Below are 21046 nucleotides of genomic sequence, written 5' to 3'. Positions count from 1 at the left end.
CTGAATGTAGGAAAACCTTGGCTTAGGCCTTGGGCGTGTACCCCTCCCAGCCGGGGGGAACTGGGGCTCATCAGGGTAAATGGGATGTGGGGGTGCTCTACGAGACGTAAGTGTAGCAGGCAGCCAAGCCCTTATCCCCGCATGCAGGATAGTTCACTGACGACCTTTCAGTGTATGGGCAGTGACACCCATATATATAACCCCTTTAAGAGGGGACCCTGGAATCACTGCCGCAGGGGGGGGGGGTGAATCACCTCTTTACGCCCCGCCCCCCATATAGGGAAGAACTAAAGACTAAAGGATTCCACCCAAGGCCATAACTGCCAAAGTTGTGATGAATTACTGTGGGGAAGACAAAACCTGCCAATGCAGGAAAATTTCTTCCCGGTCCTTCAACAGTGAGCAGTCAAAGACCGTAGCAGCGCCCGCTAAGACCGTAGCAGCGCCCGCTAAACAGAAAGAAAAAGTTAACCTGCAACAAGAAACATTAAACTGAGGGTAGGGAGGGTGAATCTCCAGAGCCGACTGCCTGGCTATTGTCAGCTCTACCCCCTATTTATAAATGGGGCTGGCCCCACCTCCCAGCAAGAAACTTGATTACTGAGGCTGGGAGAGAACCTCCAAAAATTTGTCATACAGAGTCAGGTTTTATTTTAATGCAAAATCCGTCTCCTTCCTGAGCCAAGGGACCTCAACGAGAAGCAATTGCTTACCAGGTATTGCAGTCTTTCATGACGGTTTCCCCTGGAGCGTACTCTCGCCCGTTATGAAAACAGGGGCATTTTTCAGGTACGATGCATTTGTTTCCATGTCTTACCTAGAACAGAGATGGGGGGTTTATGGAACCATTATAGGGGACAGAATAAATATGGTAGCACACAACAGGAACACGAAAACAAGGAACATAAGCAAAAACTATCCGGGCCAAATTATCCGGAGAAAATTATACAGCCTCCAGTGAATACTGAAGACACAACTCTTTCCCCTTACCTTTGACACCAGTGAGAGTCAAACCAAGCAGAGGGCCTTCTCGGCAGTGGCACCCTCCCACCAGATGTCAAGGAAATAAACAACTACCTGACTTTTAGAAGAGGCAGCCCTCTTTAGGGAAGTTTTTAATGTTTGATCTTTTATTGTGTTTTTAATATCTTGTTGGGAGCTGCCCAGAGTGGCTGGGGAGGCCCGACCAGATGGACAGTAATAAAATAATAATGATGATGATGATGATGATGTTTCTGTAATCGTGTGTTGGTTCAAATGGTCTTTAAACTGTTTTTCCTATTGTGTTTTGATGTTGTAACCCATCCGAACTCCTCAGGGTGAAGGCGAGTAATACGTTATAATAATATAAGAAGATGATTTTAACAGTAGTAAAATATTTGAACAGTCAGTTGACTGGCAATCTCAATGGAACCTCATGAAAACGAATACTAAAGATATCTCTTAACCCTGAGTAAGTCTGCTGCCCACATAACCTGAATGAGTTAACCGCTAAGAAAGTGCAATGTGCGCCTTCAGAATTTGGTAATAATGAGCTTTTAGGATCTTCTGTCTCTGGCATCCAGCAGAGAATGTCACACCTGGGAGTGCTGCAAAGATGCTGGCCTGTGTCTCCCTGGCCCTGGGGCCCTGATGGATTCCTACTAACAAAAACTGTTAAGGCTGAAAGTGACAGAGAACAACTTGCTGTGAACCCAGAAAAGCAGGCTGTTTAGGAGCTTATAATCATGTCAAGATTTAATAGTGGTGGTGTGTTACTTTTGCTGCTTTTGGGATTGTTTTTTTGTATGTTATTGTTAGACCTTACTATTAATTTTTAAGGGAATTGCTTGATTTATTGTATACAGTGGTGCCTCGCAAGACGAAAAGAATCCGTTCTGTGATTCTCTTTGTCTAGCGGTTTTTTCGTCTTGCGAAGCAAGCCCATTGACGGATTAGCGGATTAGCGCTATTAGCGCTATTAGTGGCTTTTAGCGGCTTTTAGCGGCTTATCTGCTGATCGGATCAGCTGATAAGCGGCTTAGCGGCTTAGAAAAAAGGGGGGAGGGAAAAAAACCAGCAGGAACTCGCAAGACATTGTAGTCTTGTGAAGCAAGTCCATAGGAAATTCGTTTTGCGAAGCACCTCCAAAACGGAAAACTCTTTTGTCTAGCGAGTTTTCCGTCTTGCGAGGCATTCGTCTTGCGGGGCACCACTGTATTTCTTCATGAGATGCTTTCATTATTGCATTTAAATGTTGTGCAGTGTTTTTTCATGCTGTGAGCTGCTTTGTGCCTCCAAATAAATGTTAATGATTCTTCCCCACCTTCCTTTCCCTGCTTTTCCAACTTATGGGGCTTCGCCTTCTTTCTCATAAAAGGCAGAATTTAAGCAGATCTAGCCTGCCATGCAGGGGCACAAAAAGCTGCAGATATCAAAACTCCAGTTTTCCACACAAACATTGAAGGCAGAGGATCTCTTTAGCTGTTTAGGCATCAACTTCTTAGTTGAGTAAGGAGCTGAGAAGAAGCGTTGAGCAACAGTGCCATCTAGTGCCCTACAAAATACTCTTCCTGCTTTGTCAAACGGGAAAATGTTATACCCAGCTGATTAAAAGCAGCTTTGGCTGGGAGTATGGCAAAGACACATCCAAAATGAAGATTTACAGGATAGATGATTAAAATAAATGAGCGGTTAAATCTAGATGGCTTTCCCAGCTTTGACGCAGGAGCTAAGACTTGAACTGAGTAAATAATCTGCAAGTAACCAAAGAGACAACTTCTTTTCACAGGAAAAGAACAATTATGGAGGATGCTTTCATGTGCGAATATATACTTTCTGATATATTTTTTCCTATATCTGTAGCCTGGCATTACTGCCTTTCTACAATTGACATACAGGAAACATTTTGTTTCCTACATTGTAACAAATGGGCTTTTTCCTTGTTGTTATTGTTATTATTATTAGTAGTAATAGTATTTAGAAAAAGTCAATCAGAAATGAAAGTTTTCCCAAAAATGTGCAAAATAAATATTTTCCTCAGTAAAGAGGTTGTAATCATTATTACATTTGAATCCTGTCTTTTCTCCAAAGTGCTTAGTTAGGACAGTGTTGTGTTGATCGTCTCCATTTAATTCTCTCAACAAGTCTGTGAAGTAGGTTAGACTGAAAAACTGTGTTGAGAAAATAATTTATTATGACTGAAAAACTAGCCTGTCCAGAGAATATTCAGACAATGTCCAGACAATGTGTACTGAATATGCAGAGGGAGGAAAAATATGATGCCTTCCACTGTCCTTGCTCCACAAACTCTTATGCCCTCAGGTGAAAGCCTGAACAATGTGAAGGTCTTGTTTCCTCTGCTCTACATTTGTGACTGAACAAACACAAACCCCCGTGTTGCAAAATGTGACAATCTACAAAAATGCAAACGCAATACGCTGGCTAATAACTGTTAGTAAATATATAGTCGGTATGATGTCATTCAAAACATATGAATAAGCCACTTCAAAATAATATATACCGTATTTTTTGCACCATAACACTCACTTTTTTCCTCCTAAAAAGTAAGGGGAAATGTCTGTGCGTGTTATGGAGGAAATGCCCACGGGTGGCATGCCTACGGATTTTCCTCCTCTAAAAACTACGTGCGTGTTATGGTCGAGTGTGTGTTATAGAGCGAAAAATACGGTATATCATACAACACATCTCACAAAATATACAAGTAACTGCAAGTTGTTATATGTATCAGAGTCAAACAAAGATTGAAACAACCAGTGAATGGCGAGGAACGCCAAACCGTCTCTCAAAGGAAGACGTCTAAAAAAGTCTCAAAGGAAGACGTCTCTCCAAAGTCTCAAAAGGAATAGGTCAACTGTTTCGGAATAAAGTCGTTAGAATTCACCACTCACTGGCTATTCACTGGTTGTTTCAATCTTTGTTTGACTCTGATACATATAACAACTTGCAGTTACTTGTATATTTTGTGAGATGTGTTGTATGATACATATACAGTGGTACCTCGGGTTAAGAACTTAATTCTTTCTGGAGGTCTATTCTTAACCTGAAATTGTTCTTAACCTGAGGCACCACTTTAGCTAATGGGGCCTCACGGTGCCGCTGCGCCGCCAGAGCACGATTTCTGTTCTCATCCTGAAGCAAAGTTCTTAACCTGAGGTACTATTTCTGGGTTAGCGGAGTCTGTAACCTGAAGCGTCTGTAACCTGAAGCGGATGTAACCCGAGGTACCACTGTATTATTTTGAAGTGGCTTATTTGTATATTTTGAATGACATCCTATCGATTATATATTTACTAACAGTTAATAGCCAGCGTGTTGTGTTTGCATTTTTCTACATTTCTACATTTGTGACCACTACCAGGGCCGGCCCATCCATGAGGCAGACTTCGGCAGCTGCCTCAGGCAGCAGAATCCAAGGGGCACCTTCACAGGTGAATCTCCAATCACCACCACTGTTGCCACCAACCCAGAAGTGAAATCCAGGAGTGTGGTGCTGGTAACATCAAGGTTGCAGGTTCAATTCCCCAGATGGGACAGCTGTAGATTCCTGCCTTGCAGGGGGTTTGACTAGATGACCCTCAGGGTCCCTTCTGACTCTACGATTGTATGATTCTTACCCATCCAGTGGGACAGAGGCAGCCAGATGTACATCCTTGGCTGAAACAGCCCAATTCATAGGTTTGGCACGTCTTCATGCATTCAATTCCTTTAGCTCTTGGGTCATTTGCAGGACATACAAACATGGTCATTGGGTGCCTGCAGGCCACACTTCGTTTTGCTTTAAGAAATAACATTAGAACATGAGAGTTAGCGTTCACTCCCAACAGCAAATCATTACAGTGGTGCCTCGCAAGACGAAATTAATTCGTTCCGCAAGTCTCTTCGTCTTGCGAGTTTTTCGTCTTGCGATGCACGGTTTCCCATAGGAATGCATTGAAAATCAATTAATGCGTTCCTAGGGAAACCGCCTTCAGACCAGGCCCGGGGACAGTCTGTCCCCGGACCTCTTCTGAAGGCTGGTGGGGGGGGCAAGGGCTTTTCTTCCCACCCCCAGCATTTTAAAAAACCCCGGGACAGCGGAGGACTTCTCCACTGTCCAGGCGATCTTAAAATGCTGGCGGCATTTTAAAATCGCCCCGGGACAGCAGAGGACTTCTCCACTGTCTGGGGCGATTTAAAAGCCCCTGGGAAGGCAGGCAGGGGGGACAAAGACTTTTGCCCCCCGCCAGCCTTCAGAAGAGGTCCTGGACCTCTTCTGAAGGCGGGCGGGGGGCGAAGGTCTTTGCTCCCCCCCGCCTGCCTTCAAAAGCCCTCCGGGACAGGCAGGCAGGCAGGGGGGAGCAAAGACTTTTGCCCCCCGCCCGCCTTCAGAAGGTGTTCCCGCCCTGCCGCCCGGCTTCAGAGCACCGTTCCGAAGCCGGGCGGCGGCGGGAGGTGTTCCCTCCCCCCGCCCGGCTTCGGAGGAGCCTTCCGAAGCCCGGTGGCGGCAGGAGGAGGTGTCCCCGCCCCGCCGCCAGGCTTCGGAGGAGGTCCGAGGACAGTGGGGAAGACGCGCTGCGCTTCCCCGCTGTCCCTGAGATTTCCCTATGGGCTGTCGTCTTGCGAAGCAAGCCCATAGGGAAATTCGTCTTGAGAAGCGCCTCCAAAACGGAAAATCCTTTCGTCTAGCGGGTTTTCCGTCTTGCGAGGCGTTCGTCTTGCGGGGTACCACTGTACAATGTTCCAAAGGAGGTCAAACTTCATTGCTCATTCTCCGGACCCTATTGTATCCCTGTCCAAAAAGTTATAATAATGAAGCGGTAAGCAGAGGAACGGATGGAATAATAAAGAAATTATATATATACACAACAACAGCAGCGAGAACATTGGTGGCTAGTTACTGGAAAGGAAATAACATCCCAACAAAAAGGGAATGGTTAAGTAAACTATGTGAGTATCTGGAGTTAGCAAAATTGACGGATATAATAAGGCATAAATCTAAAACTATGGTACAGAAACAATGGGAATGTTTAAATGAATATTTACACAAACAGGGATCTGTATTCTTGTGAAGAATACAGAGAATACAAAGATTAGATGGACTATGAAAGAATTTAAGGAGAGGAAGTGACTGAAGAACGGATGTAATGGTGAATTAGATAACCAAGAGACATGTGATGAATGCGGTGGAAGTCTTTTATAATATTTTAACTAGGATTTATATATTGTAAAGTTTGAAGTATGAATTTGGAATTATTGATTATGAAAAGTATTTTTTCTCTTCATTCTTTTTCTTGTTTCTTTCTTTTATCTTTTGTCTTTCTTCTTTTCTAGTCTGCATTCTGGAAAATTGTGTAGATAAATGTTGTTATGTATGGTTATGTATTGTTTCTATTTCTTTTTTTTGTAACATCTAATAAAATTTAATAAAAATTTAAAAAGAAAGAAAAGAAATGTTAATTATTCGAACTCATTTTGCTAAAAGAAAAGAAAGAATACTAACCTCTGGCAGAAGGACGATGTTGAAAGAAAACGTCTGGCAGGAAAGCCCCTGGAAGTCTGTTTGAGCTACAATGCATGAAGCCATTTTCACAATAGCTAGAAGAAAGAAAGAAGCAGTGGCTCCCTTGCAATAAACTGAGGGACGGCTTACATACTATGCTTTGCCACAGCAGCCAGTAGCCACATGGCTACATGACTGGTGTCAACTGCAATCTCCAGAAACAAAAAAAAAGTGGTTGTAGGGCCATGTTCTGTTTCTCTTCAAGCAGCAAAATACAGTGTTACCTTGGTTCTCAAACGTAATCCGTTCCGGAAGTCTGTTCCAAAACCAAAGCATTCCAAAACCAAGGTGCATGTTCCCATAGAAAGTAATGCAAAACGGATTAATCTGTCCCAAACTTTTAAAAAGACAACCCCTAAAACAGCAATTTAACATGAATTTTACTATCTAACGAGACCACTGACCCATAAAATGAAAGCAATAATCAAGGTAAAGGTAAAGGGAACCCTGACCATTAGGTCCAGTCGTGACCGACTCTGGGGTTGCGGCGCTCATCTCGCTTTATTGGCCAAGGGACAGCTTCTGGGTCATGTGGCCAGCATGACTAAGCCGCTTCTGCCAAACCAGAGCAGCACACAGAAATGCCATTTACCTTCCCGCCGGAGTGGTACCTATTTATCTACTTGCACTTTGACGTGCTTTCGAACTGCTACTGTACTATAAAATAAATACAACAGTATTGTAGATGATAAAAAATATATATATTCTTACCTGCACTGATGTTTGGATGGGGGGCTTTTATCCATTTCCACAGTCACACAATCAATCAATTGATCAATCAATCAATCAATCAATCAGTAGCTCAACTGGGATCCACACAGTCACAAAAACAAATTAACTGAAAAAGCCTCAAAACAAAAAATGCAAAATGAATAGCAAAAACAAAAGCATCAAATATAAGCTCCAAATATCACCTCAGAACACTGCAATCAGAAACAGAAGGCTTGAATTACAGTGGGGGGAGGCAAAGTAGCAGCGCAACAGGAAACGCAGGGGGACGCAAGACGGAGCATGTTTGGCTTCCGAAAAAAGTTCAAAAACTGGAACAACTACTTCCAGTTTTGCAGCATTTGAAGAAGAAGAAGAAGAAGCGTTTGGATTTGATATCCCGCTTTATCACTACCCGAAGGAGTCTCAAAGCAGCTAACATTCTCCTTTCCCTTCCTCCCCCACAACAAACACTCTGTGAGGTGTGTGGGGCTGAGAGACTTCAGAGAAGTGTGACTGGCCCAAGGTCACCCAGCAGCTGCATGTGGAGGAGTGGAGACGCGAACCCGGTTCCCCAGATTACAAGACTACCGCTCTTAACCACTACACCACACAGGGTCCCAAGTTGTTCGTGAACGAAGCTGTTTGAAAACCGCACACAGGGTCCCAAGTTGTTCGTGAACGAAGCTGTTTGAAAACCAAGGTACCACTGTATCCCGGCCTGGCCCTGCTTACTGTTCTCCTCACCTTCCAGACCTAGATTTAGACACAGCCACGCACATGCAATGAGTCCCGAGCCATGCACTCACCACATGGTGTGATGATCGGAGAAGACGTCGTCTGGCTGGAAGATCTCGCCATCGTAGTAACAAGAACACTGGGACTTTTGCACACAGTCTCCCTGCTGGTCAAGGAATAATCCAGCAGGGCAGTAGCAACCTTCCATGCAAAACTCATTGCAGTTTGTATCCGGATAGGACAAGGATCGGCAAGTCTGATTGCATGGACTTCCACACTGCTGGTAAATCTGACCCTCTGGACAACTCAGAGCTGTAGAGCAGAGTAAAAGAGTGAAGGAATGTATTGTAGATTTTAAAAATTATTATTTTACAGTTACCGATATAACAGGAATGGTATTTGGGAAGGCGAGAGAGAAGAATTGGCCATCTTTTGTCAGAGTTGCCCCTCCCCACTAGACATGCCAGAGGTAAGATCCTGTAGGTGCCTCTGACCTATTCTCAAGCACACTGCAGAACACACATCCCAGTGAGGACAGGATGTGTGGGATGTAAAACACAGGAGCAGTCAATCACAACATTTCTAGAGTGTACATGTTAAAACATGGAGAGGGATGTCTGTCCAGCAAGCAGGTAAACTTCCTGGGACAGACTTCCTCCGCATGTGACCAGAGGTGGGTGTGGCCTCACCTGTGCATGTACAGTGGTGCCTCGCAAGACGAAAAGAATCCGTTCTGTGATTCTCTTCGTCTAGCGGTTTTTTCATTTTGCAAAGCAAGCCCATTGAAGGATTAGCGGATTAGCGGCTTTTAGCGGCTTTTAGCGGCTTTTAGCAGTTTATCTGCTGATCGGATCAGCTGATAAGCGGCTTAGCGGCTTAGAAAAAGGGGGAGGGAGAAAAAAACCCAGCAGGAACTCGCAAGACATTGTCGTCTTGCGAAGCAAGCCCATAGGAAATTCGTTTTGCGAAGCACCTCCAAAGCGGAAAACTCTTTCGTCTAGCAAGTTTTCCGTCTTGCGAGGCATTCGTCTTGCGGGGCACCACTGTAATGATAAAAGCACAGGGCAGGCAGCCATCTCTCTCTCTCATCTTCATCTTCCGGAGCAGCAATCCCTTCTGAATATCACACACATACACAAACCCACATTTGGTATCATTTCAAAAAACAAACAGATGTTGCTGCTGGCCACAAAATTAAAGTAACGTCTATTATTTTTATCTATTTCATTTGTACGCTGTTCTTCATTTGAAGATCACAGGCTGGTTCACAAATTAAAAATACAAAATGGGGACGCAAAATTAGAATAGCGGAAATATAATTCAATACTGAAGGAACGGGCTATTCCCCACTTCCCGAATCCCAAGAAGGAAAACTGATTCCTGAACCACCAGCGCCACACCTTTAATGCCACCCTTAGCATGCTGCCCACAATTGCACAAAGGTTTGTGCTTCTCTTGTCTGACAGGTTTCTGCAGGGCTTTGTAGTACTTCAATCCCCACAAAATTTATTTGCTCAGAGTCCACAGCGGACAGAACAATATTGGCACAAGCACAGCTCCACCGCCTCACCTCTGAGCTTCTAGAAAACAAAACAATCATTCATACATCGCCTAGAATCCCAAGAACCAAAACTAGTTCAAGTCATTTTAACTGGCCATGGAAGCACAAGATTCTTATTTCACTAACAGCCAGTGTCCAGGTCCCAATCCAGATCGCACTGTGGGTGGGATGCCAGCAGAGGGCTCCAGACCAATTTAATTCCCCACTGTAATCCTGATCTGGATGAGGGGGGCCCTGCCTCCTATTTGCATAAGAAGCAAACTCCTCTTTGCCCCTGTTAAGTTGTGGGTGAACATATCAGACGACACAGCAATTCTTCAAACAGCTCTTGTTTATTCAGAGGCCAGAACAGAACTGAACTGAAGGGCTCAGCCAGCCTGCTTATATAGAGCTCCAGTACAACGTTACTGTAGCAACTTTCTAAAACTATCCAATCACTGAACGTCACTTTCGATCCTTCATTTGCATAAAAACTATCCAATCACTGAACGTCACTTTCGATCCTTCATTTGCATAAAAACTATCCAGTCACTGAATGTCACTTTCGATCCTTCATTTGCATAAAAACTATCCAATCACTGAATGTCACTTTCGAGCCTTCATTTGCATAAAAACTATCCAATCACTGAACGTCACTTTCAAGCCTTCATTTACATAACTATCTACAGTATCCCCCTGCTGGCCCAGGGTGAGAACTTCAGTACATAACAGCCCCAATGAAATTTTTTTCCCCTATGCAAACAGCAGACACCACAGGGGCAATCTGAATCAGGACCACAGTAAAGGCATCCCCTCACACAAGCCCCCAAGCCCTGTGGCAGGTTCCCAATCTGGACCAGGCACCCTGCGCTGGCTATTTGTGAAAGGAAAATACTGTGCTCATGGGGAAACCACAGGATAAACATATTATGAAATATGATCCTCAGTCCCTGAGCAGGAAGCTGCCCAATACTCCAATACTCTGGTCCATTAGCAGTAATTATGCAAAACTGCGAGTTGCAGTCTCAATCCATCTAAATGAGAAAAACGTTTTTTCCATGAGAGGTATCTGGAGAACCAGGATCACGTAATGAGGCTTTTAATGGATCCGCAGCCACAGAAAATCAGCATTTGTGCAAGGTGTAAATGCACGTAACGGACAAGAGAAAGGAAGAACGAACTGCACCACATATCAAGGATTAATTGTGGCAATTGAATGTGTTCCAATTGTATCATTTTACCATTTGCAGTCCTTTCCCATTCCTTCCCCTCGTTCCTTTTATGATCGCTGCATCATTCTAGCATAGTACTGCTGCCAACAAGAGGTTCATTATCACCAACCTCTCACACAGTCTCCAGGCCTGCATAATTTCAAAGGAGGATATATTTTTTTTCTCCTATACTGTTTCACTTCCTAAGCACAAACTATGAAGCTTTGCTGTGGCTTTGCATAGTTCTGGGCCACATCTGATGCTGAAGGTCCTGGTTTTGCCATTTGAAGTGGGAAAGGGCGTGCCAGCCATGCGTAATTGCACACCCACCGTGCACATTAAAATATATGTTCACATGCCCACAATGCACACTAAAGCACATGAAACATCATGCCATGTTTTATATTACTAACATTTCGGCAAAGCACACATACCGCAAAAATCTGGCTTCCTCCAGCTGATGAGAACTCCTTTGCGAGCGCAGGCCATCGCATAAGCAGAGACGGCGGTACACAGACAGTCTTTTCCGTCGGAACAAGAACAGACATCATAGCGGCAATTCTTGAGGTACGGAGAAGGACTGACTTTGCGGTGGCAAGGTTCAAACAACGGGGATAACAGAACTGAGCATGAGCCTTCAGCATACTTGGCTGAAATGAAAGCAATTTCAAAACGTTAGATGAGCAGTTATAGGCTGTAGAAAGAAATAGGAACCACCATAAGCCATCAAAAACACATTGACCCAGTTAGCGTGTAACACCAGGCCAAACTTGTTTGTCAGGCAAACCAAGAGCCAGGGTTTGGACAAGTAAGCCAAACTGTGGCTTAGCCGATAGCATATACCTAAAGGAGCTTCTCCACTCCTATCGTTCAGCCTGGAAACAGAGTTCCAGCTCCGAGGGCCTTCTGGCGGTTCCCTCATTGCGAGAAGTGAGGTTACAGGGAACCAGGCAGAGGGCCTTCTCGGTAGTGGCGCCCTCCCATCAGATGTCAAGGAAATAAACAACTGTCAGGGGTTCAGGGACAGAGGCACAGGTGAGGGGGGAGACGGAGAGCGATGGGGAAGAATCCCAGGACAGTGAGGAAGAGGATGACAATGACTTGAGGTCTTCCATGAGTCTCTCAAGTGAATCGGAGGATTCCCAGAAGGGGGCGCCCCTGGTCAAGCCAAGGGGGGTCACAGGGGGGACTTGCCAGGAGCAGGGAAGCAGCAGGGAAACCCCGAGTGGGAGTGGGAGATCGGGGCCGGCTTCCCAGCAGGAACGGAGTGAAGAGGGTGGAGTTCCCAGTGTGACACACGGAGCAGAGCAGGAAGGAGACAGGGGAAGGAGATCGGGGCAGGACGTCCTGCCGGAAGGGGTGGAGAGTAGTACAGGGAGTAGTTTAACTGTCAAGAGGAAGGTCAGGGGTAGCGAACGCGCGCCAAGTTCAAATGTGGAGGCGCGCGGAAATGCAGAGAGCCCGGAGGAGGAGCCTGGTCCCAAAGCACGAAGGAGGGGGGAGCAGGCATCTGAGGAATCCGCGTCAGGGGAAAGCAGGAGGGAAGGAACCCAGGAGGGCACAAAGACCCTGCGGAAAAGGAAGGACAGGAAGAGGTGGACTAGCACAACCTCTTAAGCTGGTGTAGAGGCGGGACCGATTCAGAGGGGACTTCAACCGTCTAAGGCTAAGAGACGCGGGGCTGCACGCCTCGGTTGTGGAACCAATAATGAACTGCAATAAACATCCTTGTATATAAGAAGAGCTTGACGTTGGTCTTTTGTGAGCTGAGACCTGAGGCAGCCCCTGACAACAACTATCTGACTTATAGAAGACATCTGAAAGCAGCCCTGCTTAGGGAAGTTTTTCATGTTTGATGTCTTATTGTGCTTTTAATATTCTATTGGGAGCTGCCCAGAGTGGCTCAGGAAACCTAGGCAGATGGGCAGGGTATAAATAATAAATTATTATTATTATTATTATTATTATTATTATTATTATTATTATTATTATTATAGCATCCAGACCAGAGGAAGAAAAACACACAAACAGTGGATCAAGGCAAAAGGGGGCACGTGCCCAGGTGGCAGTGGTGGTCTGCCTTTTCTCCCTTTCTTTGTCAAGCTCTGAGCATGACAGTTCAGAGATAAAATGCTGATTCTCTCTTTTTTCCACTTCAGGGAGCCCTTTCCTTGTGGACTTGTCTGCAATGGAAGACGCTATGCTGAAAGAAGATAAACATGCTGCTATCTTTCACCACAAGCCAACCCTGGCTTCATTGCAAGGGCCGGTACCTAAGCGCGGGTTGAGACTGCAGGTATTACTATCTTGCTTCTGCAAATCTTGACAATCTTCTTTGAGCTTCCAGGAATTCCCAAAGTCTTCCACAAGAGTTTCCACCAGGCCAGAAGGTGTCAGGAAATCATCTCCTTGGTTGCCATTGTAGTTGCCACACAGACCACAAGTTCGTTCCGTGAATTCTGAGGGTAACTGGAGAAGTATAGGAGTTAAATTCAGTATTTACACATTTCATTTTTTTTGTTTCCAGTCAGCTGCTTATAGGATTTCTGTCGAATGAACCTTATACAAATTGTGCTAAATATAAAAGTGCTGTATATAAAACTAATTAAAGGCACTGGGAATGATCCCCTTACCCAAGGAAATTTAAGTGTATATAAGTACACATTGGATTAACATAATAGTTTCTGTCCTCATACAGAGGACAGATCTGTGATCTTCAGGATCACAACTGACAAAATGGTGGCGCAGATTGAGTATTTTGCCCATATAAGCATGTTGCATGTGCCCAACAGTATTAGGAATCTTGGACAAGGAAGGAGTCAGATGATTATCAATATTAATCTCCTGTTTTATAGCAATATCACTCTTCCAATAAACATATTTAATATGGCAGTTTATACCTAAAATGCATTATATCAGAGATCCAGGGGAGCATAATAGATATGGATCTGAGCAGGAAAATTCCCAGTTCAAATAGTTTATCTTCGACGTGCCTGAAGAATTTGCTATAGCAGGGCCTCAGAGGATGCCCACACTCTGTTCCCATCGACAGAAGGCAATAGTCCTCTCATCGCACAGAACGTGCAAAAGGCACAGAAGTGTGTGTGCTCTAGCACATACTTTGGCACCAACATGCGTTGCAAAAAATTTCCAAACAATACGCCCCCTAGGCTGCAATGCTTTACACACTTACTCAGAAGTAAGCTCCAATGAATTCAGTATGTCTTCCTTCTGAACTGATATGCATAACATTGCATTGTCAGAGTGCAATTCAGCCAAAGTTTAACACTTTCAAATCCTACTGATTTCAAGGGGAGATTTAAAAATTTGCCGAAATCCATGGGATTTAAATATTTAAAATAGTTTATGTTGCATGCCAGCTGTCTGTCTGAAATATTATTGGGACATAATGATGTAATCCAGCCAAAGCAAAGAAAACTGAAATTTTCCTAAAATCAATATAACCTTTAAAAAGTTTTCAGCTTTAGAATCTATTTTTTCCAATTTTCCAGTTAAGTCCTAAGTAGGAAATGGATGTTGTTCCTCATGACTAAAGCAGGAAAACCCAGAGTTCATTATATTTCTCAGAAGTGTCTGCCCAGGTCACTGGGAGTGAAAGTAAATCACTTCCCCCAGTTGTCTAAAACATTTGGCAACGACACACAAACATTTGTGCGTTTGTGTGCATGAAATTATTTTTGATTGCTCCAAAAGCAACAATGTTGACCTTTAAGGAGCAGATAGAAAGGAACATGACAATTTAAAAAGGCACTGGAAATGTTCTTTAGCTTTTATCACTATCGCGACTACATTCAAAGTTGAGAAGACACAGCTGGCGTAGTCTGGGGCCTGAGTACGTTTAGCCAGAAAAGCAGGAAAAGGTCAATCATGGCTTTGCTCTTACGTGATCTAATTTTATATATTAATCAAAATCTTCATGTGTCTTAAATCTCAGAGAAAGACTATGTCCTCAGGCTGCCTTAAGAGTCAAAACTGTGTTATCCTGAGTATTAAGTGATCCTAGTTTAAGAAGACAGGAAATGGTTTGGATTAGACCAAGATTGTGGGATGTGATCCATGAGAGGCAGTCAAGTACAACATACCTTGAAATGTTAGAGAAGACATGCAAGGGAATATTTGGTCCAGCCAGTCAAAACTTCCTGTTCCTTCTGGCTGGAGCATCCTTCCTTTTGCATGTGATAGAGGGTGGGCGTGACCTAACCTGTCCAGGTAACAGAAGGACGAGTCATACAGCACACCCTCCTCTCTTTTTTTACTTCCTTCTTCGTTTGACCAGCTTTTAGCTAGGACTGCTCTACTAGCTCTCAGCTAGCAGAAGCACTGGGGTTATTCCCCCATATGGGGTAGATCCACATGTACATATTTGTAACTACCATAAGTCTGTCTTCAGGAATCCAACTGTGAACTGATGTAAGTAAACTTCTTAGACTGACTTTGAATAAAATTGTGGCGTCTTTTAAGAGGAATTCAAGGGAATTTACCAGGAATGTACAATTCAGTCTGAGACAGACTGCATTGTATAATAGTGAGAGGCTCACACGAGCCTGCAACCAGCTATCTGCTGTGCATGTAAAAGGGGAATGTAACTCTGCTAAGTAAAGGAACTTGCTAGCGCAAGTGGGTGGATATTGGACTTTTTGTCAGACCGCCCCCAGAGGGTTCGGTTGGGCCCTTATACCTCTAATATGCTTAAGACTAACATAGGAACACCACAGGGATGCGTACTCAGTCCGCTCCTTTATATTCTCTACACGTATGATTGTGTCGCTACTCACCCTAGTAATAGGGTTGTCAAATTTGCAGATGACACAACTGTGATTGGGCTCATTCCTGAAAGGGAGGGTGAAACGGATTATAGAGATGAGGTGGAGCAGCTGACAGAGTGGTGTAGAGCTAACAACTTGCTCATAAATACAAGGAAGACAAAGGAGCTTGTGGTGGACTTTAGGAGACAGAAGAGCAACGTCCAGCCACATTTGATTGATGGGGTCTGTGTGGAGAGGGTAACAACGTTCAGATTTTTGGGCATTGAATTGCAAGAGGATCTGTCCTGGAGTGTCAACACAAGGGGGCTTGTGAAGAAGGCGCAGCAGAGACTGTATTTTTTGAGAATACTAAGGAAAAACCATCTTCCGCAGAAACTGCTGCTTGCCTTCTATCACTGTGCCATTGAGAGCGTGCTCACTTATGGCTTATGTGTGTGGTACGGAAGCTGTACTACCCAGGATAGGACAGGGTTGTGCAGGGTTGTTAAGGCAGCAGAGAGCATTGTTGGCTGCCCACTCTCCACCTTAGAGCAGATTTATGCCACAAGGTGCCATAGGAGGGCACTGGACATAGTAAAAGATCCATCGCATCCTGGTCACTGTCTCTTCGAGCTCTTGCCGTCGGGACGGAGATACAGGACGATGAAGACAAGAACGAGCCGTCTTAAGAACAGCTTCTTCTCCAGAGCGATCTCGGCCCTGAATGGGAAGCCCGGACTTTGAAAGTCATCTAATCTCCCTTGCTGTATTATACTGTATTGTTTAATTAGTGTTTTTATGGAGCAGTCAAGTAATTTCATTGTCCCCGATGGGGGCAATGACAATAAAGATATTATTATTATTATTATTATTATTATTATTATTATTATTATTATTATAAACAATATATCTTCTCCTGCCACCCTGAACATTCCCACAAAGATGCAATCTGCAATCTGTCTGGAGGGTGGCTACAGCCCCTCACAAGCTGCCCTCCATTCCCAGGGTAGCAAGGAGTCACATCCCAGCGGCTGGCTGTTGTAAATTCGCCAGCTGTCCACATTGCAGGGCAGGTTAGCATGTCGAGTCCAAAGTTTAAATTGCCCAATCATGGGCAGCCAATGGTGTGGAGCCTGGTCAGTGGACCTGAGAGCAGAAATGCTTGCTGGTCTGCCGACTGGGGATAAAAGCTGTGCCTATTATTTGCAGCGCAGTCTCTTCTACTCTAGAGTACAGTGGTGCCTCGCAAGACGAAAAGAATCCGTTCCGCGAGTCTCTTCGTCTTACGGTTTTTTCGTCTTGCGAAGCAAGCCCATTAGCAGCTTAGTGGATTAGCGCTATTAGCGGCTTAGAGGGCTTAGTGGGTCAGCTGATAAGCGGCTTAGCGGCTTAGCAGATCAGCTGATAAGCGGTTTAGCGGCTTAGCGGATCAGCTGATAAGCGGCTTAGCGGCTTAGTGGATCAGCTGATAAGCGGCTTAGCGGATCAGCTGATAAGCGGCTTAGCGGATCAGCTGATGTGGCTTAGCGGCTTAGGATCAGCTGATAAGCGGCTTAGCGGCTTGGGGAAAAGGGGGGAGGGGGGAACCGCAGGAACTCGCAAGACATTTTCGCCTTGCGAAGCAAGCCCATAGGAAATTCGTTTTGCGAAGCACCTCCAAAACGGAAAACCCTTTCGTCTAGCGGGTTTTCCGTCTTGCGAGGCATTCGTCTTGCGGGGCACCACTGTATATCTAGAATTTCTAGCACACCACAACCATATTTTCTTAGGGGGGGGGGATCAATTTAAATACAGATATATATTTGTGTGTGTGCGTTTGTGTGTGAATCATACCTTCATCGAAAGAGTTCCGTGCCCATCCCAGTCAATCTGTATATTCTCTTTATAGCTGAGACGAACTGCAGACATTACGGTGTGCTGGATACGAAGAGTACCTGGGAAAACCAACTGCTAATTACAGATACATAGGGATGAGCAACAGAAAATGTGAATGTAATACAGGAAATCTAGACAGATCTAAATTGTCTGCTGAAGGCGTAGAGCCAAGCGACGCCTTATGAGGCTCACATAGCAAGTAGCTATAAAGGGGTAGGAGTATGGGTTTGCATCCCCCCCCTTGGTTTTAATTATTTTGTGTTTTTATCTTGCATTTCTATGTTGTGAACCACCCAGAGATCTATAGATGAAGGGTGGTATACAAATTAAACAAATTAATTAATTACTTAATTAATAATAATAATAGCTGTGCAGTGTTCTGGCTTCTGGGATAGCTGCGCAGCCTGCATTCGCTCCATAAGACGCATACACATTTCCCCTTACTTTTTAGGAGGGGAAAAGTGAGTCTTATAGAGCAAAAAATATGGTAGGTACCGCTCTGGCGGGAAGGTAAACGGCGTTTCCGTGCGCTGCTCTGGTTCGCCAGAAGCGGCTTAGTCCTGCTGGCCACATGACCCGGAAGCTGTACGCCGGCTCCCTCGGCCAATAAAGCAAGATGAGCGCTGCAACCCCAGAGTCGTCTGCGACTGGACCTAACAGTCAGGGGTCCCTTTACCTTTACCTTTAAGCTACTGAAGTTAATGGGGCCCTTTATATGTCCCACTGTCCTTTGTCAACAACAAATTGTCGCTGTTTTTTTGTGTTGAATATATGCTGTATGGTAATTTATGGACCTAACAGGTATCTAAAGCACATATCAAAATATGTATTTTATCAAAGTAATTGTTGAACTGAAATAAAATTAAGAAGCATATTAATAGTGAAATACATTTAAGAAGTATATTAATAGTGAAATAATTATTAACCTCTAACTGAATGTAGGTTTTATTTTATTTGGGTTTTTTATCTTATATTTTGGAAATGTACATTCAGGGTTTTTTTTCCTTTAAATTTTTTTGGGGGGCCCAAGTGGGGTGCTAAGCTACAGCTTGTTTAGCTTATACATAAATCCATATAGGGAGGTTCAAAACTCTGCTCTCCTTATGATTCTTCATCACCCACCCTGTGATGCTCTGTTAAGTAATGAGTAGCTGAGAGTGGGGGAAAGAAGACTGGACTGCAGAGAGGACTTAATTTTAATATTGAGCCTCATCATTATTCCCACTGCTTGGCCAGAGTCAACAGGACTCTGTTGTGTACCTCCTAATGTTAAATAGTGGGCCAGAAGCTGCCTGGGGTGGGGAGGGGGAGATATGAGCCCACTCCCTTGGCCCAGTCTGAGATACATAGCTGTCAAGTGTCCCTTATTTGGCGGGACAGTCCCTTATCCCAGCGCCATGTCCCGCTGCTGTCCCTTATTGATGATGTCCCTTAAATAAGCTACTGAAGGTAATGGGGCCCTTTCTATGTCCAGCTGTCCTTTGTCAACAACAGATTGTTGCTGTTTTTGTGTGTTGAATATATGCTATATGGTAATTTATGGACCTAATAGGTATCTTAAGCCATTTGCACGCAACAAAATATGTATTTTATCAAAGTAATTGTTGATCCCTTATTTTGGCTGCTGATCCCTTATTTTTGAGGCTGCTGACCCCTTATTTTTGAGGCTGCTGGTCCCTTATTTTCAAATCTGTAAGTTGACAGCTATGCTGAGATACTCTTAGTCAAATGACACAAAACACACCTTGCGTGAAAGGGATTTGTACATCTTGCCCGTTCAAAGAAACGACACCACCGTGTTTCAGTTTAATAATGCTGTTCTCCTCCAGAAGCTGGACAGAGGCTGATCGGGTACACACAGCATCAGGGTCATCAGCACACTAAAGAGAAATCCAAGTGTTAAATTAGCACTGCAATTTTGATCTAGCTGCGGCCTCAGTCCATCAGTTGCCGTGAGACCATGCAAATAATGCTTGAACCAATGTTAAAATTGCTATCTGTACACAGCCAGTACCGTTGTTACGAACTCTTGCTGTGTGCACCTATGTTTTGTAAGTTCTGCCTCGTTTATTTGACAGTCACTTCCTACAACTAGCAGAAAGTTTGAAAGCAATTTACAGAAGAGAAAATAAAAGACGAAAGATCAATAGAATCAATAATGATAAAAACAGGGCATTACTAATTTGTTGTAGAGTTATTCCCCCACAATGTCTAAAAACATAAAATATATTTAAAAAAAAAAAATTGTGACCAAATAACAGCACAGTGGTCAGCAGCAGGAATAATAAGCGCCTTTTTCCATGAGGGAGAGGGGCATGTCTGGTTCAGCAGCCGTTCCTTCTCCCAAGGAAATTGAAATTTTGGTTTAGGACAGATAATTTATCAGCACCAAGTTGAGGATGGAGAACCATAGCAGCTATAGTAATAGAAAAGCAATCTAAATTTACTGTGTTGGTATGCTCCATGTTTCAAAAAAGAGACACACATATTTACCTCTGATAGCACTGGCATATATCCTAAAGCAAAACGCCCAGTTCATTTGCAAATGTGAAAATGGTATTGCAATTAAGTCACCCATGGGAAGTCTTTATTCTTTGCAAGCTAGCATCTTGCCTAACCTACCATGGGGTATATTGATACACAAGTGAGCTCGCGACGAGACGATGGCGAAGAATGAGGCTGGGGAGAGGCTGGCACCGCAGCAAAAGGCTGCTGAACACGCCCCCTCCGAGGCACCTGGTTGGCTGCCTCCCGAGGGGCGTGGGCGCCAGCCAGGTGAGGTGGAGGCAGGGGGCTATGCCCCCTGCTAGGGGCGGTGCTCGGGCTCCCGTCCACAACCACTCCCCTCTCTTCCAGGGAGGAGAGTCTTTGCCTAACCTACCATGGGGTATATTGATACACAAGTGAGCTGCTGTCATTATACAAATAGTCTCAATGTAAATCTCACTCTAATTATGTCAGGACACAAGATGGCGTGATACTTTATGGAGGGGAAGAAGGAAAACTCAACACCAGGCTGCCATTTAAAAACACAACACAAAACAACACAACACAACACCTCAGGCTGCCATGTTCAGCTTGGCTCTCTGCAACATGCTGTTTGCCCAAGCACTTTGTCAAATTGGTCGGTGTGTTTTTGAGTGAAAGAGGCAGCTCTTGTTTTTCCTCTCAAGGAAGATGTTCTTACCTGGACAGTCTCTATGAAAACAGAAAAGGTGTTCTCCACACAATCTCTGGCAAACAAGTAATGACAGATGCCGCTGAAGGTGAAATGCTTGTTGTCAAAGCTCTTGAAATGTGATTGGCCAGTGACAGAGCATTCACCTGAAAAAAAACCAGTACCAAATATTGATTTTAAACAACATGACTTCAAGCTAAAGCAGAGTTCTCACGATCATATTAAAACAAGAAAGAAGCATTCCTGATTCAAATGGATGGGCTGGGCAGATGTCTGCCTCAAAGCATATTCCTCTCTGATTGCCCTTGTAAGAATAACTGCTCAAAAGAAAGTATCACTGAGATCTGTAGGACTGAATTTTAAATATTTTTAGGCCTGGGATCTAAGAAAGGTGGTATCAAATGAGATGGTAGGATAAAATAGGATGTGCCAATAGTAATCATGAGATGAAAGACCTCTGGTGTGATAAGTAGCAATGTTATTGCTGTT

The 21046-nt window shown here is 44.2% G+C and overlaps 1 protein-coding gene across 1 annotated transcript in view; it reads right to left on the bottom strand.

Moving 5' to 3' along the window:
- The window catches only part of VWF (von Willebrand factor), a 159612-nt gene that overhangs the window by 108135 nt on the left and 30431 nt on the right, over window positions 1–21046 (bottom strand). Inside the window, exons 11-19 of the mRNA XM_083503303.1 lie at window positions 20567–20703; window positions 19124–19259; window positions 17338–17438; window positions 13012–13207; window positions 11173–11388; window positions 8059–8299; window positions 6482–6576; window positions 4617–4777; window positions 714–817 (exon numbers count right to left, since the gene is read on the bottom strand). Coding sequence (XP_083359429.1) covers window positions 714–817; window positions 4617–4777; window positions 6482–6576; window positions 8059–8299; window positions 11173–11388; window positions 13012–13207; window positions 17338–17438; window positions 19124–19259; window positions 20567–20703 — 1387 coding nt within the window. The remainder of the gene's footprint in view (window positions 1–713; window positions 818–4616; window positions 4778–6481; window positions 6577–8058; window positions 8300–11172; window positions 11389–13011; window positions 13208–17337; window positions 17439–19123; window positions 19260–20566; window positions 20704–21046) is intronic.

This window comes from Podarcis liolepis (assembly GCF_965112155.1).
Source record: "Podarcis liolepis genome assembly, chromosome: 5".
Lineage (NCBI taxonomy): Eukaryota > Metazoa > Chordata > Lepidosauria > Squamata > Lacertidae > Podarcis > Podarcis liolepis.
The sequence above is the reverse complement of the archived record's forward strand: the minus strand, read 5'-3'. Positions and strand labels throughout refer to the sequence as shown.